This window comes from Cygnus olor, chromosome 9 (genome assembly GCF_009769625.2).
Source record: "Cygnus olor isolate bCygOlo1 chromosome 9, bCygOlo1.pri.v2, whole genome shotgun sequence".
Classification (NCBI taxonomy): Eukaryota; Metazoa; Chordata; class Aves; order Anseriformes; family Anatidae; genus Cygnus; species Cygnus olor.
This window is the reverse complement of record NC_049177.1, coordinates 17,159,850-17,180,590: the sequence shown is the minus strand read 5'-3', so window position 1 is coordinate 17,180,590 and position 20,741 is coordinate 17,159,850. Positions and strand designations below refer to the sequence as shown.

The window sequence follows — 20,741 nt, the reverse complement described above, 5'->3', positions numbered from 1 at the left end:
GTTGTAGCCGTACCAAAGAAGATGGAAAATACTGGAAACCAGAAAGAAATGAAGTCTCGGATTAGAGGTTCCTCTTCTGCTTTTTCCAAGACAAAGCAATTAATACCGCTACGGTGTGGTGTGCTAGGCTGTGCGATGACTGTACCCGAGGCGTGCTGAGGAGCTCATCCCATTGCTCCCACTGCTCCTGTCACACCACTGGGAGGACTGGGCAGAGACACTGGGAGCAGCCTCCCCATCCTCACCATGGCAGCGCTGCTCCACATGCTGGCTTTGATGCCCTAAACAGATGAATTATTCCTACTTCTTTCCATCTTTTTGGGATCGATCAGGGTGTGAGGCATTGGTCACACCACCAGTCCTGAGGTTTGATTCCCGGTGCCCTGAAGTTATCGGGCTGCCTTCCAGCTCGGTGCAGCCACCTGAGAGGAGGTGGGACATAGAGCTCTGTGGGGCAGGAATGCACGTGGGACGTGGGGCAGGAATGCACGGCGGCAGGCCTGGCTGCGGCCAGTTCTGCACGGGGGAATAAGGCGAGCCCAAAGGCACCGGCACCGGCGTGACTCAAGGCTGATGCAAGGAGAGCCCGGAGCGTGGATCTCTGCACGCACAGGCAGAGCTCAGCCCCCCGCAGCTGGTAGCTGAGGGAACATGTGTTATCTCTGGGTGATGCGGGTGTTGAGCTGGAAATTTGGTCGGGATTGTACAGCTGCGGGCAGTCACGGGACAGCCCTGGGCGATCTGCCCAACGCCTGCAGCAGAACCTGCTTCAAACCATCTCCGTGCGTCTCTCTGCACAAACAAGTGCAAGTAAACCGAGGAAACAGAAAAGTAACAAGCATCCAGAGTCGGACCTCACTCGTATCAGACTGCAGCCGCGTTAACGGCGCTGCACGGAGCGGGCCCCATTTTTTTTGCAGACGAGGCAGCGCCAGGATTCACCAAGGCAGCGCTCGAGGTCGTTCTCCCCACCCACGGGGAGAGCTGCGGTGTTCTCAGAGCAGGAGCAGATGGTGACTGATGCCACGTGCACCTCCCTCAGACAAGGAGCCGGCTCTGAACGGGGGATTTTCCATTACTTCAGCTTCCCACCGGCTCAATTTTCTGCCTTTAAGAGGAAGCTGCTCACTGATGGGAGGATCTTTCTACACGGCAGTGGCTTGAGACCTTGCTCAGCTTTTTATACACAGCAGCTCTCCTTTGCATCTCTCACGAGGTTTCCAGCTGTCACGTTGTTTTTTTTGGATGAGGAACTGAGCCCCGGGTTGGAGGCTCAGTTTTTGGGGTCACAGAACAAGCTGGGGGCCAGCCAGCCCGGGCACCATCCTATCCAGTAACGCCAGAGGAGCTGGTGCTGATGCTCTTTGGCTTTACATCCCCCAGCTCCCCTGCGCCGTGCTCCCGGGCCTGGGGCCGAGGCTGGGCCAGTCTCTGGTTGTCAGCAATGGGCTGGGTTTGATACCCGAGCATTTTGGGGCCGTGCTTTGTGTGAGCGGGGCTGCAGCCCCTGAAGCTGCTTTGTGCTCCTCCAGCACCATCCCACCCCCTGCAGCCGCTGCAGCGAAGGCTCCCGTCCTCCTGCGGCACGTGGCAGCCACGGCACCGTGTTTCCAGCTGACCTGAGGAAGCCACGATGACATGCGGCCTTTTTCCTATCAGGGGCTGTGAAATGCCTTGGGGCCTCCCCGGGCTGCAGAGCATGGGGCAGGCACGTGACGCGGCTCCGTTTGGCCAAGCAAAACCACTCCAGACACTGTGCGTTCCCACCCAGGGATTTCTGTAGCTTCAGCAAGCAGCCCAAAGGCTTCAGCCCACTCGGTGTTTCTTTTGGGGTTCATCTCCACTGCCAGCCTCGCCTTGGCAGCCCCAGGCTCTGGCCCGGGCCTCGTTCCCAGCCTCTCAGAGTCCCACAGGGGTGGTCCCCATGGTCTCTGCTGATGCCACGAGAGGAGATACGAGCAGGCACCGTGGCCTCCCAGACTGAGAACCATCAGCAGCCTCCGCTGCCTTCTCCCCCAGCCAGAAGGGCACAGCCAGCCTTGTGCCCAGCTCATTCCTCACCACTGCCATCATTTCCCGTCCCATTGCCAGCTGGGCAGCCCGGGCACAGTGCCGCCTGCCTCCCCCTGCACCCCCAAGCAGGGGACTCCATCCACACACCATTTCCCTGCCCCATCACCGCCGAGGGCAGCAGGGCCAAACCCCAGCACCTGGCTGTCCCAGCAGGGACAGAGCCGGGCTTGCAGCTTCCCCTTTCTCCCAGTTGGGAAATAACGGGCATAATGCCCATCTAAGCTAGCATCAACAAGTGTCTCTGTACAGGATGAGAGCGGGCGGTGAGAGCACCGATGGCACCCACGGACCGTGTCCCGAGGGAGCAGAGAGCAGCACGGGGGTGTTGCAGGACATCGGTGCTCCGCAGCATCACTGAGACCACAGATGGATGCGGACACTGCAGCAGATGCAGGAGACGTAGAGACACGGCTCCAGCTTTTTTATCGTCGTGTTGTTTGGCCTTTCCACTGACTTAGTCAAGTAACCGGCCGCACAAGACAGCAGAGGCTGAAGCCTGGCTTTTCCCTGCCGTGCCTGCGGGAGCAGGCAGGCTCCGGCTCAGCCCACGCTGCAGATTTCTATCGATTACTCATTAACCGTCGGGGTGGTGCAAGCTGTAGGAACCGCACGATTTGTTAGCACGCACACGTCTGTCCTGGCTTCTGCTCTCTGAGCTATGCTTTGCCCTTGGATTGATCCTGTCCTCTGAATTATCAGGGCTGTAGAAGATCGAACAGTCCGGAGACAAACTGCCTTGAACTGGCTTACTCACTGAATTGTGCTTTAAGCGTTGCAACAGCTTGGAGAGTTTCTGGCTTCTCCCTGTAAGAAAAAAAAAATAAAAAAAAAAAAAATCAGGTTTAGTTTAGTTGCTGCTGGGTGGTATTTGTACCTCACCCTCTCAAAGTAATGTGAAATAAGATGGTGTGCTTTTTCCATGCTGTCTCCTCCTGACCCAAATGAAGAACACCAAACCAAAATGTGATCTGTGCGACACAAGAAACAGGGCAGGGTGATCAAACCTAAAAAAATATAACATTGTTGTTGCTGTTTGCAGGAGTTTTTGAGGCGAGTACGACACTTCCCAAAAGGAAAGCAGGCTCGTCTCGCGCCTGGGCTGCAGGAAAGGGGACACGAGGGAGTGGTCGGGGCAGCATCTCCAAAACAACACGGCAGCAATGCCCACATGGCTAACAAGAAGCAAGGATGGATAATTTCCATGAAAGCTGAGTGCACAGGTGTGCTGGGAAATTCACGAACTGCCTGAAACAGGTCCGAAGCAAAGGGGAGGATTCATCTTTCCTCTACTCCAAACCCATTGCATCTGCTCTCTCCAGGGACACCAGCAGCACTGAGCCTGCAGGGACCTTTGGGACCTCTTTCTCTGCAGTGCAGACCACGACCAAACCCATCAGACCCCAGAGCTCCTCTGAACTGCAGCGCGCCCAGCCCCGTTTCGTGGTGTAACCAGCAATCATCTATTATGCAACGCCGCTGCTGCCGTTATTGACGTGTGTTTGCAGGAAGCTGGGCTGTGCCTTGCACGTGACAAAGCCAGCCCGCTGCCGTCCCGAAATGGCTCGGTGATGGTGGGCTTTGAGGGGGGAGGCGCGGCCACCTCTGGCTGCCCTGCGCTGGCTCCTGCCCCCTCCCCTCTCCTCAACAGGGCATTAACTCTGGAGCCTAAGGATGGCGGACTAAGAGTTGTCATTCGCAGTGATCTCGTTAGTGGTTTCACCACAAATATCTCGCCTTTAAGCTGTGGAGGCAGGCATAAGGCACAAAGAATGAGCAGCGACGTCCCCTCCCCTCTCCAGCTGCAGGCAGCACGCAGGTATTTATTTCAGCAGCGCCGCAGCTCCGAGGCTGGTTTCATTGTGCCGAGGTGCCCACGCGGGTTGGCGGCTCCTAGGAGAGAGAAACGTGGCCCAGAGAGGCGAAATTGCTGCTTTCCAGAAAAGTGACGTGCTGCAGTGCAGTGGGAAAGCTTTCGGTCTGAGAGCCTGAAGTCCTGAACGAGTGGGATGTGTGGGAGGGGGACGTGGAAAGGATGGGCAGTAACGCATCGGGCGCAGCACAGGGACAGGGAATCGGGAGCAAGCTGACGGAGGCAGCCTCTCCAGACCGCCCTATTTCTGGACTTGTTATTGTCCGCAGTGCTGCAGGCTAAATTTGAGGTCATGGGACTTTTCCTTGAGCCATCCAGTTCATTCCTGAGTTCTGCGCTTCGTGGCTCAGAGCTCTGAGGAGCAAGAGTGAAGAAGCCCTGGCATGCTCCGCAGGAGGGGCCAAGCCCAGGAAATTCCTGCCAAAAAGGCAAGCCTCAGCAGCCCTGACGGGGCGTCCTGGTGGGGAAGGAGAGCTGGTAAATGAAGGCTGTTGCTCCTGCCAGCGGAGCCTTGGTTTTCCTGGTCAGCCCAGCGATGCCCCATTGTTGGATCTGGTGGCTCACGTCAGTTTGTTTTAAGACTCGCGTTAAATTAATCGCTTGTGTTCATTTTGGGGTGGGGGGACTGGATTCTTTCCCCCTCCAGGAAAGGTGAGCGCCAAGTGTTGCCTCCCAGCCCACGGGGTTTGCTGGCCTCTGCTTCAAAAATGCTTCTGGCTCTCGGCTCCGGCCGTGCTTTTCCTGCTGCTGTTCGGGGCTGATGGCAGCAAATCCCAGGTCCTGAGCCAGGGCAAGTTCTGAGCCGGCCTTGTTTGTGTAAGAGCTGACATCCCACTGGGGCCAATCTGGGACTCGCAGGGCTAAAAGCATCAGCAGCTGCGGAGCTCAAGCCGTGCCTCCTTGGGCTGGTGGCACCGGCACCTTCATTTCCCCTAGAACAAACGCTGGGGGAAACTCGTGACACGCTCACTGGGGGCATGCCCACACCAGCATTTTCCTCCAGCAGCCCCAGCCACCACGGGGAGGGAGGACGATCTGCTCCAGCAAGGGGACACCAAAATGTAGGCAGGGTGCTGGCTCCCTTGGACAAAACGACGCTCTCTGCTCCTCTCTCCCAACACATTTTTCAACCGTTTTGGCACAACGGAGGTTCCCGTTCTTTCCACGTAGGCACAGGATGCAGAGCCCTCGGGTTCAGCTCAAAACCAGCCGCCTCCAGAAGCGGCTCTGACCTCCTCGGCCCAGGGGCTGCCGGCTGCTGGGTCTTCTGCTGGGAACAATTCCAGGTCAAAGCCCTGAAATACAGCGCAAGTGATTCACCTCGGAGCTTCAACACGGTTTTTATTCTCTTCGCCGTTCTCACTTTGTCTTTTCTGCTTGCGCTGTTTGACAGCACCGCTCAGTACCTGCATGCTTATTTACCTCCACATGCTGGTGCGGCTGATGCAGACAACGGTCTACTTAACTCAGAGCCTTACTCTAAGTCTCCTCCTACCTTACTCTAAATCTCTTCCTGCCTTAAAACCCCTTTGCTGGGACGTAGCATTTATAAAGCTCGAAGTGCACCTTGCAGCTTTTCCCCCAGTAAAATCGCAGCCAAACCAAGGTGAAATGGCATAATCGCGGGCGCTGGGGCACCGGCCGCAGGAAGATGCAATGGCCACGTGTGCTCCCGGCTGCTGTGCCTCTGCTCCCGTCCCAAAGCAGCAGGGAACCGGCAGCAGGGCTGACTCCCATTTTTGCCAGAATCGGGGCAGGAGCTCCGCCGAAGCGGCCCTGGCAAGCCTCCCTGCCAGGCGAGCAGCGACTGCGGCGCAAACAGGCGCTTGTTACATAAACCACTTAAGGGAGGCATCGGCCAAAGCCGGCTGCTGGAAGGAGGATGTCAGATGAGGACAGGGTATTGAAGCAGACAACCCGAGCTGCTGCTGCTGAGGTTATTTACAGCCTTTCGGCAGGGGAGAGCGCGACACGGCCGCTTCCCCCGCTGCACGGCTGTAAATAACCTCACCAGCAGCAGCAGGTGACAAAGCTGGTGCAAACCAACACCCGGGCAGCGCCCTGCGGCGAAACCTGCGTGGGGGGAACCGGGAGCCACCGCCACCACCCCGCAGCACCGCACCGCGGCCCCAGGCTCTGCGGGGGGACCTCCTTCCCAAACCGCGCTGCCATCCGTCCCCCCGCTCCACGCGGCGCACGGTACCGCACTGCGTAGCATTGCGTTGCGTTGCACCGAGTCGCTCTGCGCACTGCATTGCATTGCACACGCACGCCTTGCATTGCGTTGCACGCATTGCATTGCATTGCACACACACACACGCATTGCATAAGCAAACATTGCATTGCACACGTGCATTGCATTGCACACTTGCATTGCACACTTGCACTGGATTGCACATTCGCACTGCATTACACACGTGCAGTGCACACTTGCATTGCACACGTGCATCGCATTGCACGCTCGCATTGCACGCTTGCACGGCTGCAGCCCCTTGGCGCGCGCCCCACCCGCCGCCCGCCGGCGAACGTTCCAGACCCCCCACGCTGCGGCACCAGCGGCGGGAGGCCGGGCTGCCGAAATGGAGGCAGCCCCCTCCCCACCGGAGAGCATTCTGGGAAATGTAGTCCCCCGCCCTCTCCCCTCCCTCACGGCGCTGGGAGGTGGGCGCGGCGGGAAGGACTACACATCCCAGAGGGCTCCGCGCGGGAGCTGCCGCCTCACTCCCCCCCCACCCCCCCTTTTCGCCGCTCATGCGCCCTGGAGACGCCGGAACCGCTATAAGGGATGTGGTTGGGCTCCGCGGGCGCGGAGGGGCAGAGCTGCGGCGGGGGCAGGCGGCGGGCGGAGGTGAGGGGGGGGAAGGGGCCGGCACGGGGACCCCCCTGTGGGGCCGGGGGTCGCCGGGGTAGGGCCCGTCCTGTGAGGGGGGCGGCTGGACAGGGTCCCCCTCGCACCCCTGAGGGGCTGGGGGTGGTCTCCGTGCCGGTTTTCCTGTCAGCTTCTGCCCCCCTGGGAGGGCTGAGGGGTGCCCGCAGCGCCGCTGAGGTGGCTGCTCCCTGTGAGTGTCCGTGCCGAGCCCCAGCTCGGAGCCTCCTCGCACGGGCTGTTTGTCTCCGCAGAGCGCAGGGTGACCGCCTGAGGTGGTGGGGGTCTGCTTGGCAGGGCTCTGCGCTGCTAAACTCCTGGGTCTGTGCGGTGTTGGGCCTTTTTCAGGGAATTTCAGGGGTTTGGGGGGATTTTCAGGGAAAACTTGTTCTTCCAAGACTAGTCCCTTAATGTTTTACCTAAATACTGCAGTTATGGTTATGCATTTTGACATTTGAAATGAATATTTCACTGCTCTAAGCGGGGAAATAAGCTAATGCTCCATTAGAGTCGCTGTACTCTTTACCCACCTCAGGGTATGTTTAAACTAGTTCAGAAGAAGCTGGTCTTGCGTGGGCTCTCAAAGTCACATTATTAGTTCTATTTTTAACAAAGCTCCTTTGCAGTTGTTTCATGACTTTATCTAAGCTTTAAAAGCAGTTGAGTAAAAGTAACTAGTGTGTTGGGCGCGGCATGTAATGAAGTTGAATTTGGTTCTTTTCAGATTATTGAGGCGCAAATCCACGTGTAAACCCTGGCGTTTATAGAAGATGAAAGACATCGACATAGGAAAAGAGTACATTATACCCAGTCCTGGGTATAGGAGCGTGAGGGAGAGAGCCGACTCGGTGCAGCATGAAGAACAGGAAGGGTCAAAACTTCAGCATGCTAAACATACGGTCAGTTTATTTTGTCATTGTTTTGCTGTCCGTGCTTATTAAATTACGTGCAGCAGCCTTTTTGCTGTGCCAGCTCAGCATAGATTTACTACCTTGAAGGTCAATAATGAATATTCTCATTGGTGTGGGAGAGGTCATTTCAAGGCGTAGCGTAGCTAGCTACCTTAGTAACAAATTTGAGCGCTTATTAAACATTTTTAACTTAAATGTCACCTGACTATAAGCAAAATACACTTTTCCTAGTATTCAAATTTCAGTTTGAATCCAGATATTGTAAGCTTTTGTAGTTAAGGGAATCATTACAACCACGTAAGAACAGTGAAGAGCTCAGCACAAATCATGCACTATTCAGTGTTGGCAGCTGAAAAAATTCTTAATCATGCCATGTTTTTCTCAAGGATTATTTCTGAGACAGATGTCTAGCTTGCTCTAGCTGCAAGATTGTTACTTTTTCCATCTGGATGGAAGTAATCTGTATTTAATACTGTTTTTTATGCATCTGTACACTTTATGTGGTGTGGTACAGTCATAATTACTTTCTGTAATTTAAGAGCTTGATCTTGAAATAAGTACTGGCTTACAGCTTGTATGTTGTTCCGAACATCTAATTTTTAAAGCTTGTTCCCACTGAAAGAGTGCATGCACTAGAACTAAGTGCTGTAGGGCAAATAGATGTTCAGATAAATAGAAACACCCATGCAAATGGTGAAAGATGTGGTCTGGAACTAAGAACCCATACTGGTTAAAGAAGATTAAAAATAAAGAAGATTAATAATATTAGCTGGTCTGAATACTTGTACTGGAATATTTTCTTGCGTGTCCTGTTCCTAATCTTTCCAAAAACGACTAAAATACTAATGTAGAACTGTCTGAAGCCAAGGTCAATACTGCCTGCCTGGCTTTTTTGCAATGACGAGGTGCTTGCAAAATACTTCCTGGGCATTTCGTATGGATTACCTGTGACAGCCCTAGTCCGTGAGGATTGGAAATGGGGGAACTCGTCATATTTATATGGAAGAACTGTGAAGACCATTTTTAAAAGGCTTGTGTTTTGCTGCATTATAGTGGGCACTGAGACAGAATTTACTTCGGATCAAGCTCACCTTATTTCACTGGGGCTCCAAGGGTTTTGCCAGGTATTTTTGAATATGGGTTCAGTGCTGCACTGCTGATTTTTGAGGTAGGAGTGATCTGCTCTGCAGCAGGCAGAGTGCGGTTTGTACTCGCAGGCTCTGCAGCTTCTGGTGTCCCTACAGGCTCTATGACTCAGCAGACTATTGCTGATGTACAGAGGAAGGTAGAGTGATTGCATTAGAGCAGGCAGTGATGCAGAGCTGGGAGCCCTTCGGAGTCACAGTGCAGCTTTTCGACAGCATTTATTATGTTGATGTCATTGGCTTGTCACCCAGTGTACGTTGTCCAGTAGCAAATCTGCACTGTCAAATTACTGGTGACAACAGCGATGCCATTGGAGGGCAGCTCCGTTTCCCAACCAGTGGGAGGGGGGTTAAGCAGTAATCATGGCATGGTATCTCTCTTTATTGGTCTGCATCATCTAATTGTGCTGCCTGCTTTAACTTTGGAGGACAAAATCCTGAAAGCTGGCTAAGGTCCTCGTAATGTGATTTACCTCTAAACATTTCAAATGAATGAAATGAAACCAGCATTTTTTATTTTCTGAAGGCTGGAAGTAAGTAAAGTGCTGCGTACTTGTACAGCGTGACATTAAAATCTGACTTGGAGGCACGTTCATATCAGCTGAATTCTGTTGCTGTGGTCTTTTTTTTTTTTGCCTCTGTACCTCAACCTGATTTGGTGCCAGTGACTACAGTTAAGGGTGGTAGGCCCAGATAACACTGCAGGGCAGGGATTCTGTAAAATTTGTGGTTACTAATGCAAAAAGAGGTTGGTCCCTGTTCTTACCTAGAACTTTATTTAGAGGAATTAACCTAATTATTAATGAAACTGCCTAGTTCTGACAGATGGGCACTGTGTTGTGGTTTTACTCGCTAGTTGTTGTGTTTGATATTGCTAGGGTTGAGTTAACTTATCTCAAACACTTATCTCAAACTTATCTCAAACACTTGGACTCCTTGTTTTGCCAGCTTTATAGCTTGGGTGTATATAATCCATAAACAGCACTGAATTTATTGCCGAATATCAGTGAGATTAAACCCTGCTTACTTGCAAAATATTGAGGCTAAGGGGGAGAGCTGTCTTGACCTTGTCAAAACTGTGCTCATACTTGTGTGTACAGTTAAAATAGTTTGAAATAAGTTATAGTTTCAGCAGGTTTCTTGACCTTAAAGCTTCTTAGGATGTTTTCTACCTTTAACAAGAGTAAGTGAAGTCTTCACTTTCTTAAGGTTGACCTTTGTTAGTCAAACACTTCCTCTCTGCTTGTAACAATAAAGGATAGAAACTGTAGCTCAGCTGTTACAAAAAGCAGTGCTTCAAGGGGAAAGTGACAATGTCCTTCAGTACTTTATCCTTTATGAGCCCTGGGATTGGGTCAGATGCTTAAGCTGGTTTATTGGGCACATGTTATATGCGTTGTTACAGCTGGTATCAGAACACAGTGGGAAGTTGATGTGAGGAGGAAGGGCAGGACCACAGCAGTGCAGATAGAGGGGTTAAGCTGTGGTGGAACTGTCACTTGAGCAACTGAGAGTCACGATGGAGAGAGCTTGTGGAACTCAAATTTCCTGGAGAAACCTGGTTGAGGATTTCAAACAGCATGTTAGATAGGTACATCATACATCAGAGGGAGATAGAACTGCATATTTCCTTCTGAAGAAGGTAAAGGAAAACTGCCTTAGTCAAGGAGCACCAGTTAATGGCTGGTGGGGGTGACAGCTTCTGGCAGGGCCACAGGGACATGTCACTGATCAGTAATGTGACTTAACAGTTTCCTGTTGCATGTATTATTGTATTTTTTATACCTCTTTCTTAGCTTGAAGTAGACAAGACTAGTTGATTGCCTGGTCAAGATTTTTGTAGGTGAAACCTATTCTACCACTGAGCCAAGGTCCCAAAACTTCATGTACCTTGCTCTGTCTTACATAAAGGTTGTGTTCAGCTTTGTGCTTTGTCTTGAAACCTCCACACTTGTTCAAGCTTCCTGCTGATAGAAACCAACAGTGGGTGTTCATGACCATAGTGGAAAAGAACTTGCAATTTCTTCTTTAGAAGCTCACATGCTGTTCAGTCACAGCCTTGAAGATCGCTTTGTTGAAAGATAGGACTTTTTTTAAGCAAGCTTCCTAGAATAACAATTGAAATCATTGCCATATAAGTAGGTCTAATCTAATGTTTCCTGGTGCTTAATGGGAAAGTTGCTATAGAAATTTAGACCTCTGAAATAGTTAGGCACTCTGGGACTGAAATTCAAAAACAGTTTTTATTCATGAATAAGTATCTGCAGTATGCTTTTAACAATTGATTTTTAGGTCTTTGTTGGAGACCTTGATACAGCTTATAAAATAGTCTTAACTACATGTTCCCAATGCATAATACTGTGCTAATTGGCGTTATTGTATATGGAGGCACTGATCTTGTGAATGAAGATAACTTCTAGATGTACTTGCTGCTGAGCACTATAATCAGTAGACTTCACCTGTAAGAATGAAAACTTACCAGTGGATGAAAATTAAAGGATGCTTTTGAAATACTGATTTATACTTGTACTGTTAGGACTTCTTGTTCCCAAACACTTGCGTTCTTCAAGTTGTATCTGGAATAATTGTATTCATTTCTAATGGAAACAGCGTGCCCTGAGAAGCAGGGCAGACCCCACTGTGTCCATAAAGTATACTATAAAATGATGGATGAGGAAGGGAAACTTGTTCTGAAAGTGGTTTTGGAATAGACTAGTCTCAAATGTAGACTTCTGTGCGTGTTTTTGTTGGAACAGCAGGCAAATGAGTACTTTGTTCTCCTACCCCATTCCATTTGGAACAACAAAGAGAGGAAGAAGTTTATTCTCATGATACGCGGTGCTTATGAGAACTCAGTTATTGAGGTTCTAGTCCCAATGTTAATGCTAGGGCATGAATGTACAAACTGAACTCCAAGCTGTCACTGGAATATAGAGTTTGGGATTAGATTCTTGCTGCTGGAGCATAGTGACTGTCTACAGCATCTGTGGTAAGCCTCAAGTTCATATTGTTGCATTACACTGGGCACCACTGAGCTTTCAGGTTGCTTGAAACATGCAGGAAAAATGTGTTGCTAACTTTAGGCATGGGAAGCACTACTAATATTCCTGTCCTCATCTGGATCTCTTATTTTTCAGGTGTCTCTGACAGCTTAGCCAGGCAACAGAGAACGTGATCAGGACTTGCTGGAGTTGATGTAAATCCTTCAAGCACTGGTAGCCTTGAAGTGATTTATCGCTGGCTGTCCAACAGTCAGATCAGCTCTGCCTCTCAACCTCTCTGGAACATCTGGAGTGTCTGAACAACTGGGTTGAACACCCTAAGAATAGGGATGTGAATGTAGCCTGGGTACTAGTGCCTTGGCACTCCATGCTTGGAGCAGCCTTTCTAGGCAGCTTAATTACAAGCTTTTAGTTGTAGCCAAAGCTGCTGGATGTCTGCATTTTCTAGAAGCCTTCATATTTTCATGACCTAATGAGCACAAAACTTTAAGAATCACAGGCTGAGTGGGCTGCTGGGGGCTCTAGGCTCTTGTGGTCTCTACACAAAGATATTGCCTTATGGCTGGCTCAGAGGTTATGGTTAGAAGCTGTGGGAGTTTAGGCTGATGCCCACGTTCACTGCATGACAGGGTAAAACTGCAGTTGACTACTTGATCAAGACGGCTGGCAAAATGTTAGAATCAGTTTAACTGTCACTCAGCTGACCATATCACTGGCTGTGCTGGGAGAGAGATGCAAGAAAAATAGATCTGGATGTTTCTGAAACTTGTAACAGCTGCCGTTATACTACTTGCTGCTTGAGAATCTCCTGTCCGTAAACGACAGACTGCACACAAGTGCGATATTAGATGCCTTTATTTTCTCAGATCATAGCTGTGTAGAAGGTGAGGGGGTAGTTTTACAGAAACATTACCTCAGTAATGTTAAAAAACCTGACGCAGGTACAGATGTATAATGAGATCTGAGTTTGTGTAGTTAATGACTTAAATGTAGAACTTGAAATACAGCTTTTTAGTGTAATGCACAGTCTGACTGCAAGAGATACTTATTTCCTGGAGCTATTTTGATAACTAAGCTTTTAAGCTTCCAATTTCTGTATTGTCATTCTACTTTTCTACGAAGTAAAAAGAAAACTGCCCTGTGATGTTTGGAAGCCTTATACGAAAAGCTACACTAGGTGAGGTATGATCCTCTGTGGATCCTGCTTTGGTATATTCTCCTGCTGTGAATGAGTTGCTGCGGTGTAAGGGCACTGATGCAATAAGTATGTGATAAGCTCACATAACGAGTTCAATAAGGCAAATTCTAGATAAGTGCCTATATACCGAAGGCAGACTTTTCTCTAAATGTTAATTTCTATTTAAGTGTCAAAGGGAAACAAAACTTTAAACTCTACCTTGCCAATATTTGTTATCCTTAAGCTTAAACACAAGTAGACTGTGTGCAAAGGCAAAAATTCGTGCTACTTTCTACAGATTGATTAATTGCATGTTATGCCCAAAGATTGAAGCAAACTATCTTGATTAGTCATGTTCTCTCATGCTGCTGCTCAGGTACTCTCTAGTTTGACACAAGAGATCCCTGAGTTGGTGCCTGGTGAATATTTTAAGACAAACCTCTAACCACCTGGAGGACAGCACAGAGGTTGCATCACTGCCTCAATTTATGTACATATAGCTGAGAAAGGAGCACAACAAGTTATTGAAAGTTTACCTGGAATTTAGAGGGGGGAATCTACCTATATCTGGAAAGTCTTACACTTATTACTAAGAGGAATAAAAATGCAAAATCTTTCACTGGGCAGAGACATGTGCTACTGGAACACCAGTATTCTGGCTAATTCATGGCTTCTACTTTGTCAGCTGTCTTTAATCCTTTTTCTAATCTTAGCCACGTGATTAAAATCTTAACCACGTAATTAAAGCCTTGAATCTGGCTACTTGCTGCCATTGTCTTTTACTGCTGTCTATTGCTGTTCCTTTGTCAAGAGCAGATTTGTAAAACAGTCTGCTCATGACTGAAAGTGGGCAGGGAATATAACTAACTTTGAAGAGATACTGCAAGCTTTCCTTCATTGTAGTGTTCTGTATTAGTGCTTGAGCCACTGCCCTATGGCTGTCATAGGAACTCAATAGCATAGACTTAAATAGTGTCAGGAGGATTTAATGGATCTGGAGAACTTAACCTGAGATGAGACAAAACTTGTTTGTGCAGGGAGTTCTGATGCTCTGAGACACGGAGATGGCTGTTAGTCTTTGAACACTGATATCCTGGTGCTAAGGAGTAGCCAGTGGATCCTGCTGTGAGCAGGCTGTTCCACAAACAACCTATATTTCGATCCTATTCGAGGACTAAGGTTAAAAGTATGTCAGTCAACTTATGCTTGGAGCCCTGAGGTATTTTTCAGATTACTGGTTCATTTGCCAATTGGGTGGAGTGTCCCTTGCTTGTGTTGGTATAGGAAGGAGAACTGAGTGAGAGGCTGTATCAGGCTTGATAAATGTTATGATGTCAGGGCTTGTGTTCTCATTCTTTGGTGGCTTCATGCCACAGCAGTTTGAGTTTCTGGATCTTCCTGGTGTTGTCCTAAAATGATCTGATATCTTCTCTTGTGACCTAGCTCAGGCATGGCCTGAGTAAAGAATTAGTGGAAGAACAGCAGCAGCAGTTTGCACGTGGTTCAGGGTAATAGAGCTTACCTGAGTGAGTCAGGAACCAAATCCTCAGCCTGTGCTGTGTCAGTACGATCTGCTTATTGAGGCGTTTTGTGGCTTTGTGGTCAGAGCGTGTGTAGGTTGCTAGTTCTGAGGGGAAACTTATAGTTAAGACTGACTATTTCTCATTCTGCAGGGGGTCTGCTGTTACTGCATGACAGCATGCATGAACTGTCCAGCTTCAGTGCTGCATGATGAGCGTACAGCCTCAGCTCTGAGTGAATCCCATACTGGTTTGTATGTGAAATAGAAGACATGGATTCATGCACACCAGAAGCCTGAGTTGGGGCACAGCTGCTGCTTAAAAAAAATAAATCCTAAAATAAATGTGACATGCCGAACCTCATTTCTTGGATTATAGGAATAAGTGGGTTTGCCAGGGAAGAGTTGAGAACATCTCACCTCAGTGCTAATACTTACCAGAATTCAAGGGCAAGGTCAAATAAGCAATGTTCCTAGGAAAAAATGAATGTACCTGACCTCAGCAAGGACTCTGTGTGCATCAAGAAGTGGTTAATATTCAGGCTCATCGCAAACATACCTACGGTGATCTTATCAAGGCTTGTAGCCAAACATTGGTGCTAAGTGCTACTGGGAGAGTTCTGCTCTAATGTGAGCATAAACTCAGGCTAGCTTTGAAATCATGACTCGAACACTAATTCAACTTCTGTTAGTTCTACCTCAAAAGAACTACAGAGTTCTAATTCAGAGAATGTTTTAAGCACTGGATCACCTAATTCTTTTCCCTGTGCGCCTGACTACTCCTGAGCTGTGTTACGCTGGTCCTAGCTTCCCATTTACCTCTTCTTACTGGGAGCTTGAAGGTAGGAGTTTGGAGGCCTTCTAAGCTCTGCCTTGTAAATGCAAGAAGTGGGAGTTCCTATTCTACAGCATTGCCAGCTTGGTGTTCTTTACCACTTGAATAAAACAATTTTAACTCTGTGTAATATTAAATCAGCCACAGTAGCTTTTGTGTTCTCTATCAGCTGTGAGGACTAATGTCTTCTCCCATGTCTGCTCTAGTTTCCTGTCAGGTAGCAGAGGAGATGCAGCTTCTTCCCTGCAGTGATCTAAGCCCTGGAAGATCATGTGCTTTACAGAAGAAATAATAATTGTTTGGCTGTTGGGATTTGGTTTGTATGTTGACTGCATACAAACCAAATTCTTTCTCTGCAAGAGGAGTAAGGGATGGAAAATCTGTTTTGTTTGGCCTCCACACTTGTCTGGTTTTGCTGTTCTCATCTGATAAGACAATTGTCAAACCAATAAATTGTTACCATCTCTGCTAAATATGAGCCTGCCTGCGTGAAAGGCTAGGATCTCACTCCTTCACATCAATAGCACAGCTGCTTCTGTTCTCTTCACCTGCTTCACCATCTTCACAGAAATAAATGCCCCTGTTCCCTGCTTAGAAGGAAACATCTAAAAAGCTGCTGTTTCCCTTTCGCTTGCCTTTCTGCATAATCTATAGAAAACAGGGGCGTCAGGAAGAACATCTGTTTTGGTTGCATCTGACTTCCTGTGTTTGGCAGCTTGGCTCTTAGGTTTTATGAGTTTTCATGACCTTCCTACATATCTTGCTATGAAAGGTTATGAATTTGGTACCCCTGTTTCAGCCTTTCTGCCGTGACATCTCAAGCAGACTGTGGCCCCTTTCTGGCTCTGCCTCCCATCACCACATGTACGTGCCATCCCTATGACCAGTTTGACCTTGTACCAGGGAGTCCTGCTAAGGGGTGCTGGAGGCTTTTGTTGCTCCCAGTTTGCAGGAAGTCAGGGGGCAGGTGTGCTGTGGGAGCAGCACCAGCTCTGCTTATCTTTCTCTGCCTGCGTGCTGGCCGTGGAGGTAGAAGAACAAGACAAGAATGTGTGTGTAGCGATACTTCCCCAGGGTACTCAATAGAATACAGCCGGGGATTGCCGTTAGGATTAAAAATTGAACTGTATTCCTCACCTCGATTCCCTTGTCTGTTGAATCCTATCAACCTGCACCTGCGTGTGCCACAGCTTTACCTAAAGTTGAGTGCAGGACCCTTGCCCTCTGTTACAGGCGGCCTGTGGTTACAGAAACTTTATTTGCAGATGACTAGCTGTGAATAAAATGCTGGGCAAACGATCTGTGTTGCTCTCTGTCACATGTTTAAGTGAGCCATGATGTATTTCTCCTGTGTGAGTTCAATTCTCCCATCTTTAGTCCATTTATATGCTTGATCTTTACAGCATCCTTTGATAGAGAATTCAGAATTTAAGCATCCCTTGTGTGAATAGCGTTAATTTCATCGAGTGTTCGGATTTTTTGTTGTAAGATCAGTCGGTGATCATTCCTTACTTCTCTTCTTCATGTCATTCATGACTTTACGGGCAACTCAAGTACCTTATCTTTGTTCCTCTCCTTTACTAGCTGAAAAGTCTTAAATTTCTGCCTCTGTGGAAGCTGTTCCCATCCTAACTGTTCTCATTGTCCTTTGTAGAAAGTCATTTTAAGTATAGCACTCTTTCTGAACTAAGTGATGGGGTACTGACTGGTGTTCAAAAAGGGGCCAAACCCTAGGTTTTGGAAGTGGTGTGGTATTGTTCATGCTTTCTTCATTGTCTTTTTGCCTTTATGATGATGCTGAGTAGTGAACTGTTGTTTTTTAAGAAATGACAAATTTTTTTTGTTTGTTTGTTTTCTCCTGGTTAGTATTAATCTGTAATTTAGACTTGTTAACGTTTCTTTGGAGTTATTAATATAGGGTTTACCATCAGCTACGTGGCTTTTATTGGTATGCTGAGAAGTTGCTGAATTACAAGAAGCTCTTGATAGCGCAGCCGTGATTTATGAGGCACGTTTCAAGAGCAGTGCTGGAGCCTGTTACATCACATTGCTAAAGACTTCTTCAGGATTTTAGTTTCAGAGAAAACTGCGTATACAAGCAGGCGCTCAGGATATCACCAGTTGATGAACACTTGAAAAAAGGATAGGGGTTCATAAACTTATAATTAAGTGTTGGGCTTGTGACTTGTTTTTCTAGTTCAGCTTTTACTCCAGAAATGCGCGGTAGAACTGCTTAGGAGTCTCACTTGTCCCTGCTAAACTGTGGGCTTTGGAGACTTTATAATATGACACAAAACTGTAATCTTTCTTGTACAGTAGGGTGGTGCATTTGTTTCTTGATAATCATATGTACGGGATTTTGGCAAGTTTGCCAAGATTGAGTTGCAGAATCTTCTCAGCTAGGGGTTTGTGCTTATGTGCCCTGTATGTCAAGAGATTACAAAGGCCTTTAAGAAGCAGTGCCCTTGTCCTTTATCATTTTTTTTTTTCACATTTGCTAAGACAATTCTGTTGAGCACCTCTGGAGAGTTTAATTGTTTTTCACAGTGAGTGTTTAAGAACGTTATCTTTGGACTCCTTAAAAATGCAGGATCTTGCAATTGTGCTTTCTTATTAAAAATATTCTCACTTGTAAGTGGTGAACAACTTTACATTTATCCTGATGTTTTTGAATTTGGGAGACTCCTTTTGGACTCGAAGGCCCTTTCTGTGCGCTCTGAAAAACAATGAATCTGCAAATAGCCTGTGGCATAGCATAGTGTCAGCAGAGCAGGGTGTTTGGGCAGATGTGCCTGGGGCTCTTGCAAGTGGCAGAGCGTAGCCAACTAGCTATGAATTCCTCCGCTGTATCCAGGAAAGTGGTCGTGCACAGCTTTCCCCCTGCTGAGTCCTTTGAGACACCTTTGGCAGCTCCCATATTAATGCTGATTAGGGGAGATTTGGTAAGGAGGTGTGGCCCTTAGTGAGTCGGTAATTTAACAGAAATTGAGCAATCTTTTAATTCCGATTTCGTTACATGTTCTGAGGCACTCCATGTGTCAGAATCTTGTCGTGTTCTTTTGTTTTCTAATTATCCTGGCTTGTTTTATAATCATGCTTTAGATTTAGATCATGTTTTTTGGGACCCGGACCACGGGTTGTTGACAAAGTTGTTAAATAGTGCTTAGGCACTATTTAAGCACTTGATTAAGTAAACAAAGGGCAGATTTATACTGTCATTATCGATTCCCTGCTCTCGCCCATCGCATGAATGGAAGCTAATTGTCTTAATGTGCTATATGCTTAGATATTAACATAGGACAGGCGAAGTCTGGCAAAAAATTACGCAGTGCAATCAATTGCTGGCAATTGATGGCCATTTAAGGCTTTGGATATTGTGTTTTTAGGAGGCTGCAAGGCAGTTACAGTTGTTGTTTAAAAAAATAATGAAATAACTTTGCCTGGGAAGGCTGCTAATAAGGACAAGCATGGTACCTTGGCAGGGTGGTGGGAAGAGATGATCTTTACAGATTCTCTGGTATGTTTGTTTGCAAAATGGCCGGGGAGATTTTTACCTCAGAGTTCACAAAGTAACTCAGTTTCAAAGAAGCAGAAAACAAACAGATAACACGACTCTGCAATAGATGGCCTATTAAGTTAGCAGGACCAGTAGTGAGCCCCCTGCAAGCGTTAGATAGCAAGCTTATCTCCTGAGATACTTTTGCCACATCTAGCTTCTGATCAAAAGACTTGTTTGAACTCTGCAAAATTTTGGCTTCTCCATATCATTGCTATTTACTTTCTCCTGTTAGATTAGAACGTAAAGTCTGCCTTTTACTAGGGCTGTGGGAAAACTCTCCTGAGATAAGGCTTGCCTTTTAAATGGTTGGTAATAAAGTTGCTGAGCCACAGAGAAGTATGGCTGGGAGCAGAAAGAATTGCCATCTTTGTTGTTGCCTTTAGGGAGAAAGAGAAAAATCAGGAAACATGATAAAGTACATACATTTCTGCATAATACATATTTTTCTTTTGATATAACCTAAGGTATTTTTGAAAAAGTTTACTAGGATTCTGAAAATAATCTGACTTTTCTTTGGATAAGAATATCTAAATTATACTAAGAGGATGCAAGTTCATCAAGGATGTATGTCTTAACTGTACTGCCCGTCATCGATTCCCAGAATTTACAAAGAACTAATGTTGATTTTTTGATTTTCTTCCATCATATTTCCTTTCCCTGAAGCATTTGGTCCTGTGACAATATACAAGATTGGTCTGTCTATTTATCCTTTGAGTACACAGACGCAGTACTGGTGTTAACGTACATTATGCAGAGCCAGGTTGTGTGTGCCTTCCATGTTTTTGCCACCAGGCTGAAACCTGTCCTCTAAGACATCAAATGGCAGTGGTTGATGTTGTTGCAATGACTTACAGAAGTAAGATGTGTAAAGTTGCGGGAGTCATGGACTTTAAACATAGCTCTGAACTCTGACTGTTCTTTCTTGTAAAAGCAGATTGAATACCAGGATGCCTTGGAAGCAGCTGCTCGCGCAGAGGGCCTCCCACTGGATACCTCTGTGCATTCCCAGCTGAGAATGCTGGATGAAGAGCATCACAAGGGCAAATACCACCATGGCCTGAATGTGCTGAAACCCATACGGACTACTTCCAAGTAAGCCTTGAGGCTGCAGGAGAACTAGATAGAGTATTTGCTTTTCGAACCAGTTAAAAAGTAGATTTGCATCTGTAGTTCTGCCGCCTGGTACTGGAAATGCTGGAGTTTGTTTGGCAAGTGCAACTTGCATGGGCCATTTGGAACCCTTGAGTATTTTCAGTGAGAGTAGGCTTTGTTTTTCTCAAGGATTTAAAATTCTGTTTCCTTTCCATTTATTTCTGTTTTTTTTTTTTTTTTTTCCTTTTAGACACCAGCACCCTGTTGATAATGCTGGGCTTTTCTCCTGCATGACCTTCTCCTGGCTCACTCCTTTGGCCCACAGAGCGTACAAGAAAGGGGAGTTGTTTATGGATGATGTATGGTCCTTGTCAAGGCACGAGTCTTCAGATGTCAATTGTAGAAGGTAGAAACATTTTGCTCCATATTATTTTTTTCAAACGCTTGAAATTTTCACAGAGAAGTGCCTATGAGATTGTACCTTTTCTTGCAGTGAAAGTTTCATAACGTGAAGCTTCTGTTTTTCTTAGGCTGGAGAGATTGTGGCAGGAAGAACTGAAAGAATGTGGGCCCGATGATGCTTCTCTCCGGAGAGTTGTGTGGATTTTCTGCCGCACCAGACTCATCATTTCCATAGTGTGTCTGATGATCACGCAGCTCGCGGGTTTCAGTGGACCAGTAAGTAATATCCA

At 47.4% G+C, this 20,741-nt stretch overlaps 1 protein-coding gene across 6 annotated transcripts in view; it reads left to right on the top strand.

Moving 5' to 3' along the window:
* Nucleotides 1–6,284: 6,284 nt before the first annotated feature.
* The window catches only part of ABCC5 (ATP binding cassette subfamily C member 5), a 44,969-nt gene continuing 30,512 nt past the window's right edge, over nucleotides 6,285–20,741 (top strand). For 3 of the 6 annotated variants that reach the window (XR_005822696.1, XM_040567896.1, XM_040567901.1), the window contains exons 1-5: nucleotides 6,684–6,791; nucleotides 7,534–7,708; nucleotides 19,892–20,049; nucleotides 20,300–20,455; nucleotides 20,580–20,727. Coding sequence is in view for 4 of the 6 variants with exons in the window: in XM_040567896.1 (XP_040423830.1) it covers nucleotides 7,580–7,708; nucleotides 19,892–20,049; nucleotides 20,300–20,455; nucleotides 20,580–20,727 (591 nt within the window). In the remaining 2 variants the exon portion in view is untranslated. Of the gene's footprint in view, nucleotides 6,792–7,533; nucleotides 7,709–19,888; nucleotides 20,050–20,299; nucleotides 20,456–20,579; nucleotides 20,728–20,741 lie in introns of all 6 variants that reach the window. The other 3 variants (XR_005822695.1, XM_040567900.1, XM_040567894.1) reach the window with 2 other exon arrangements.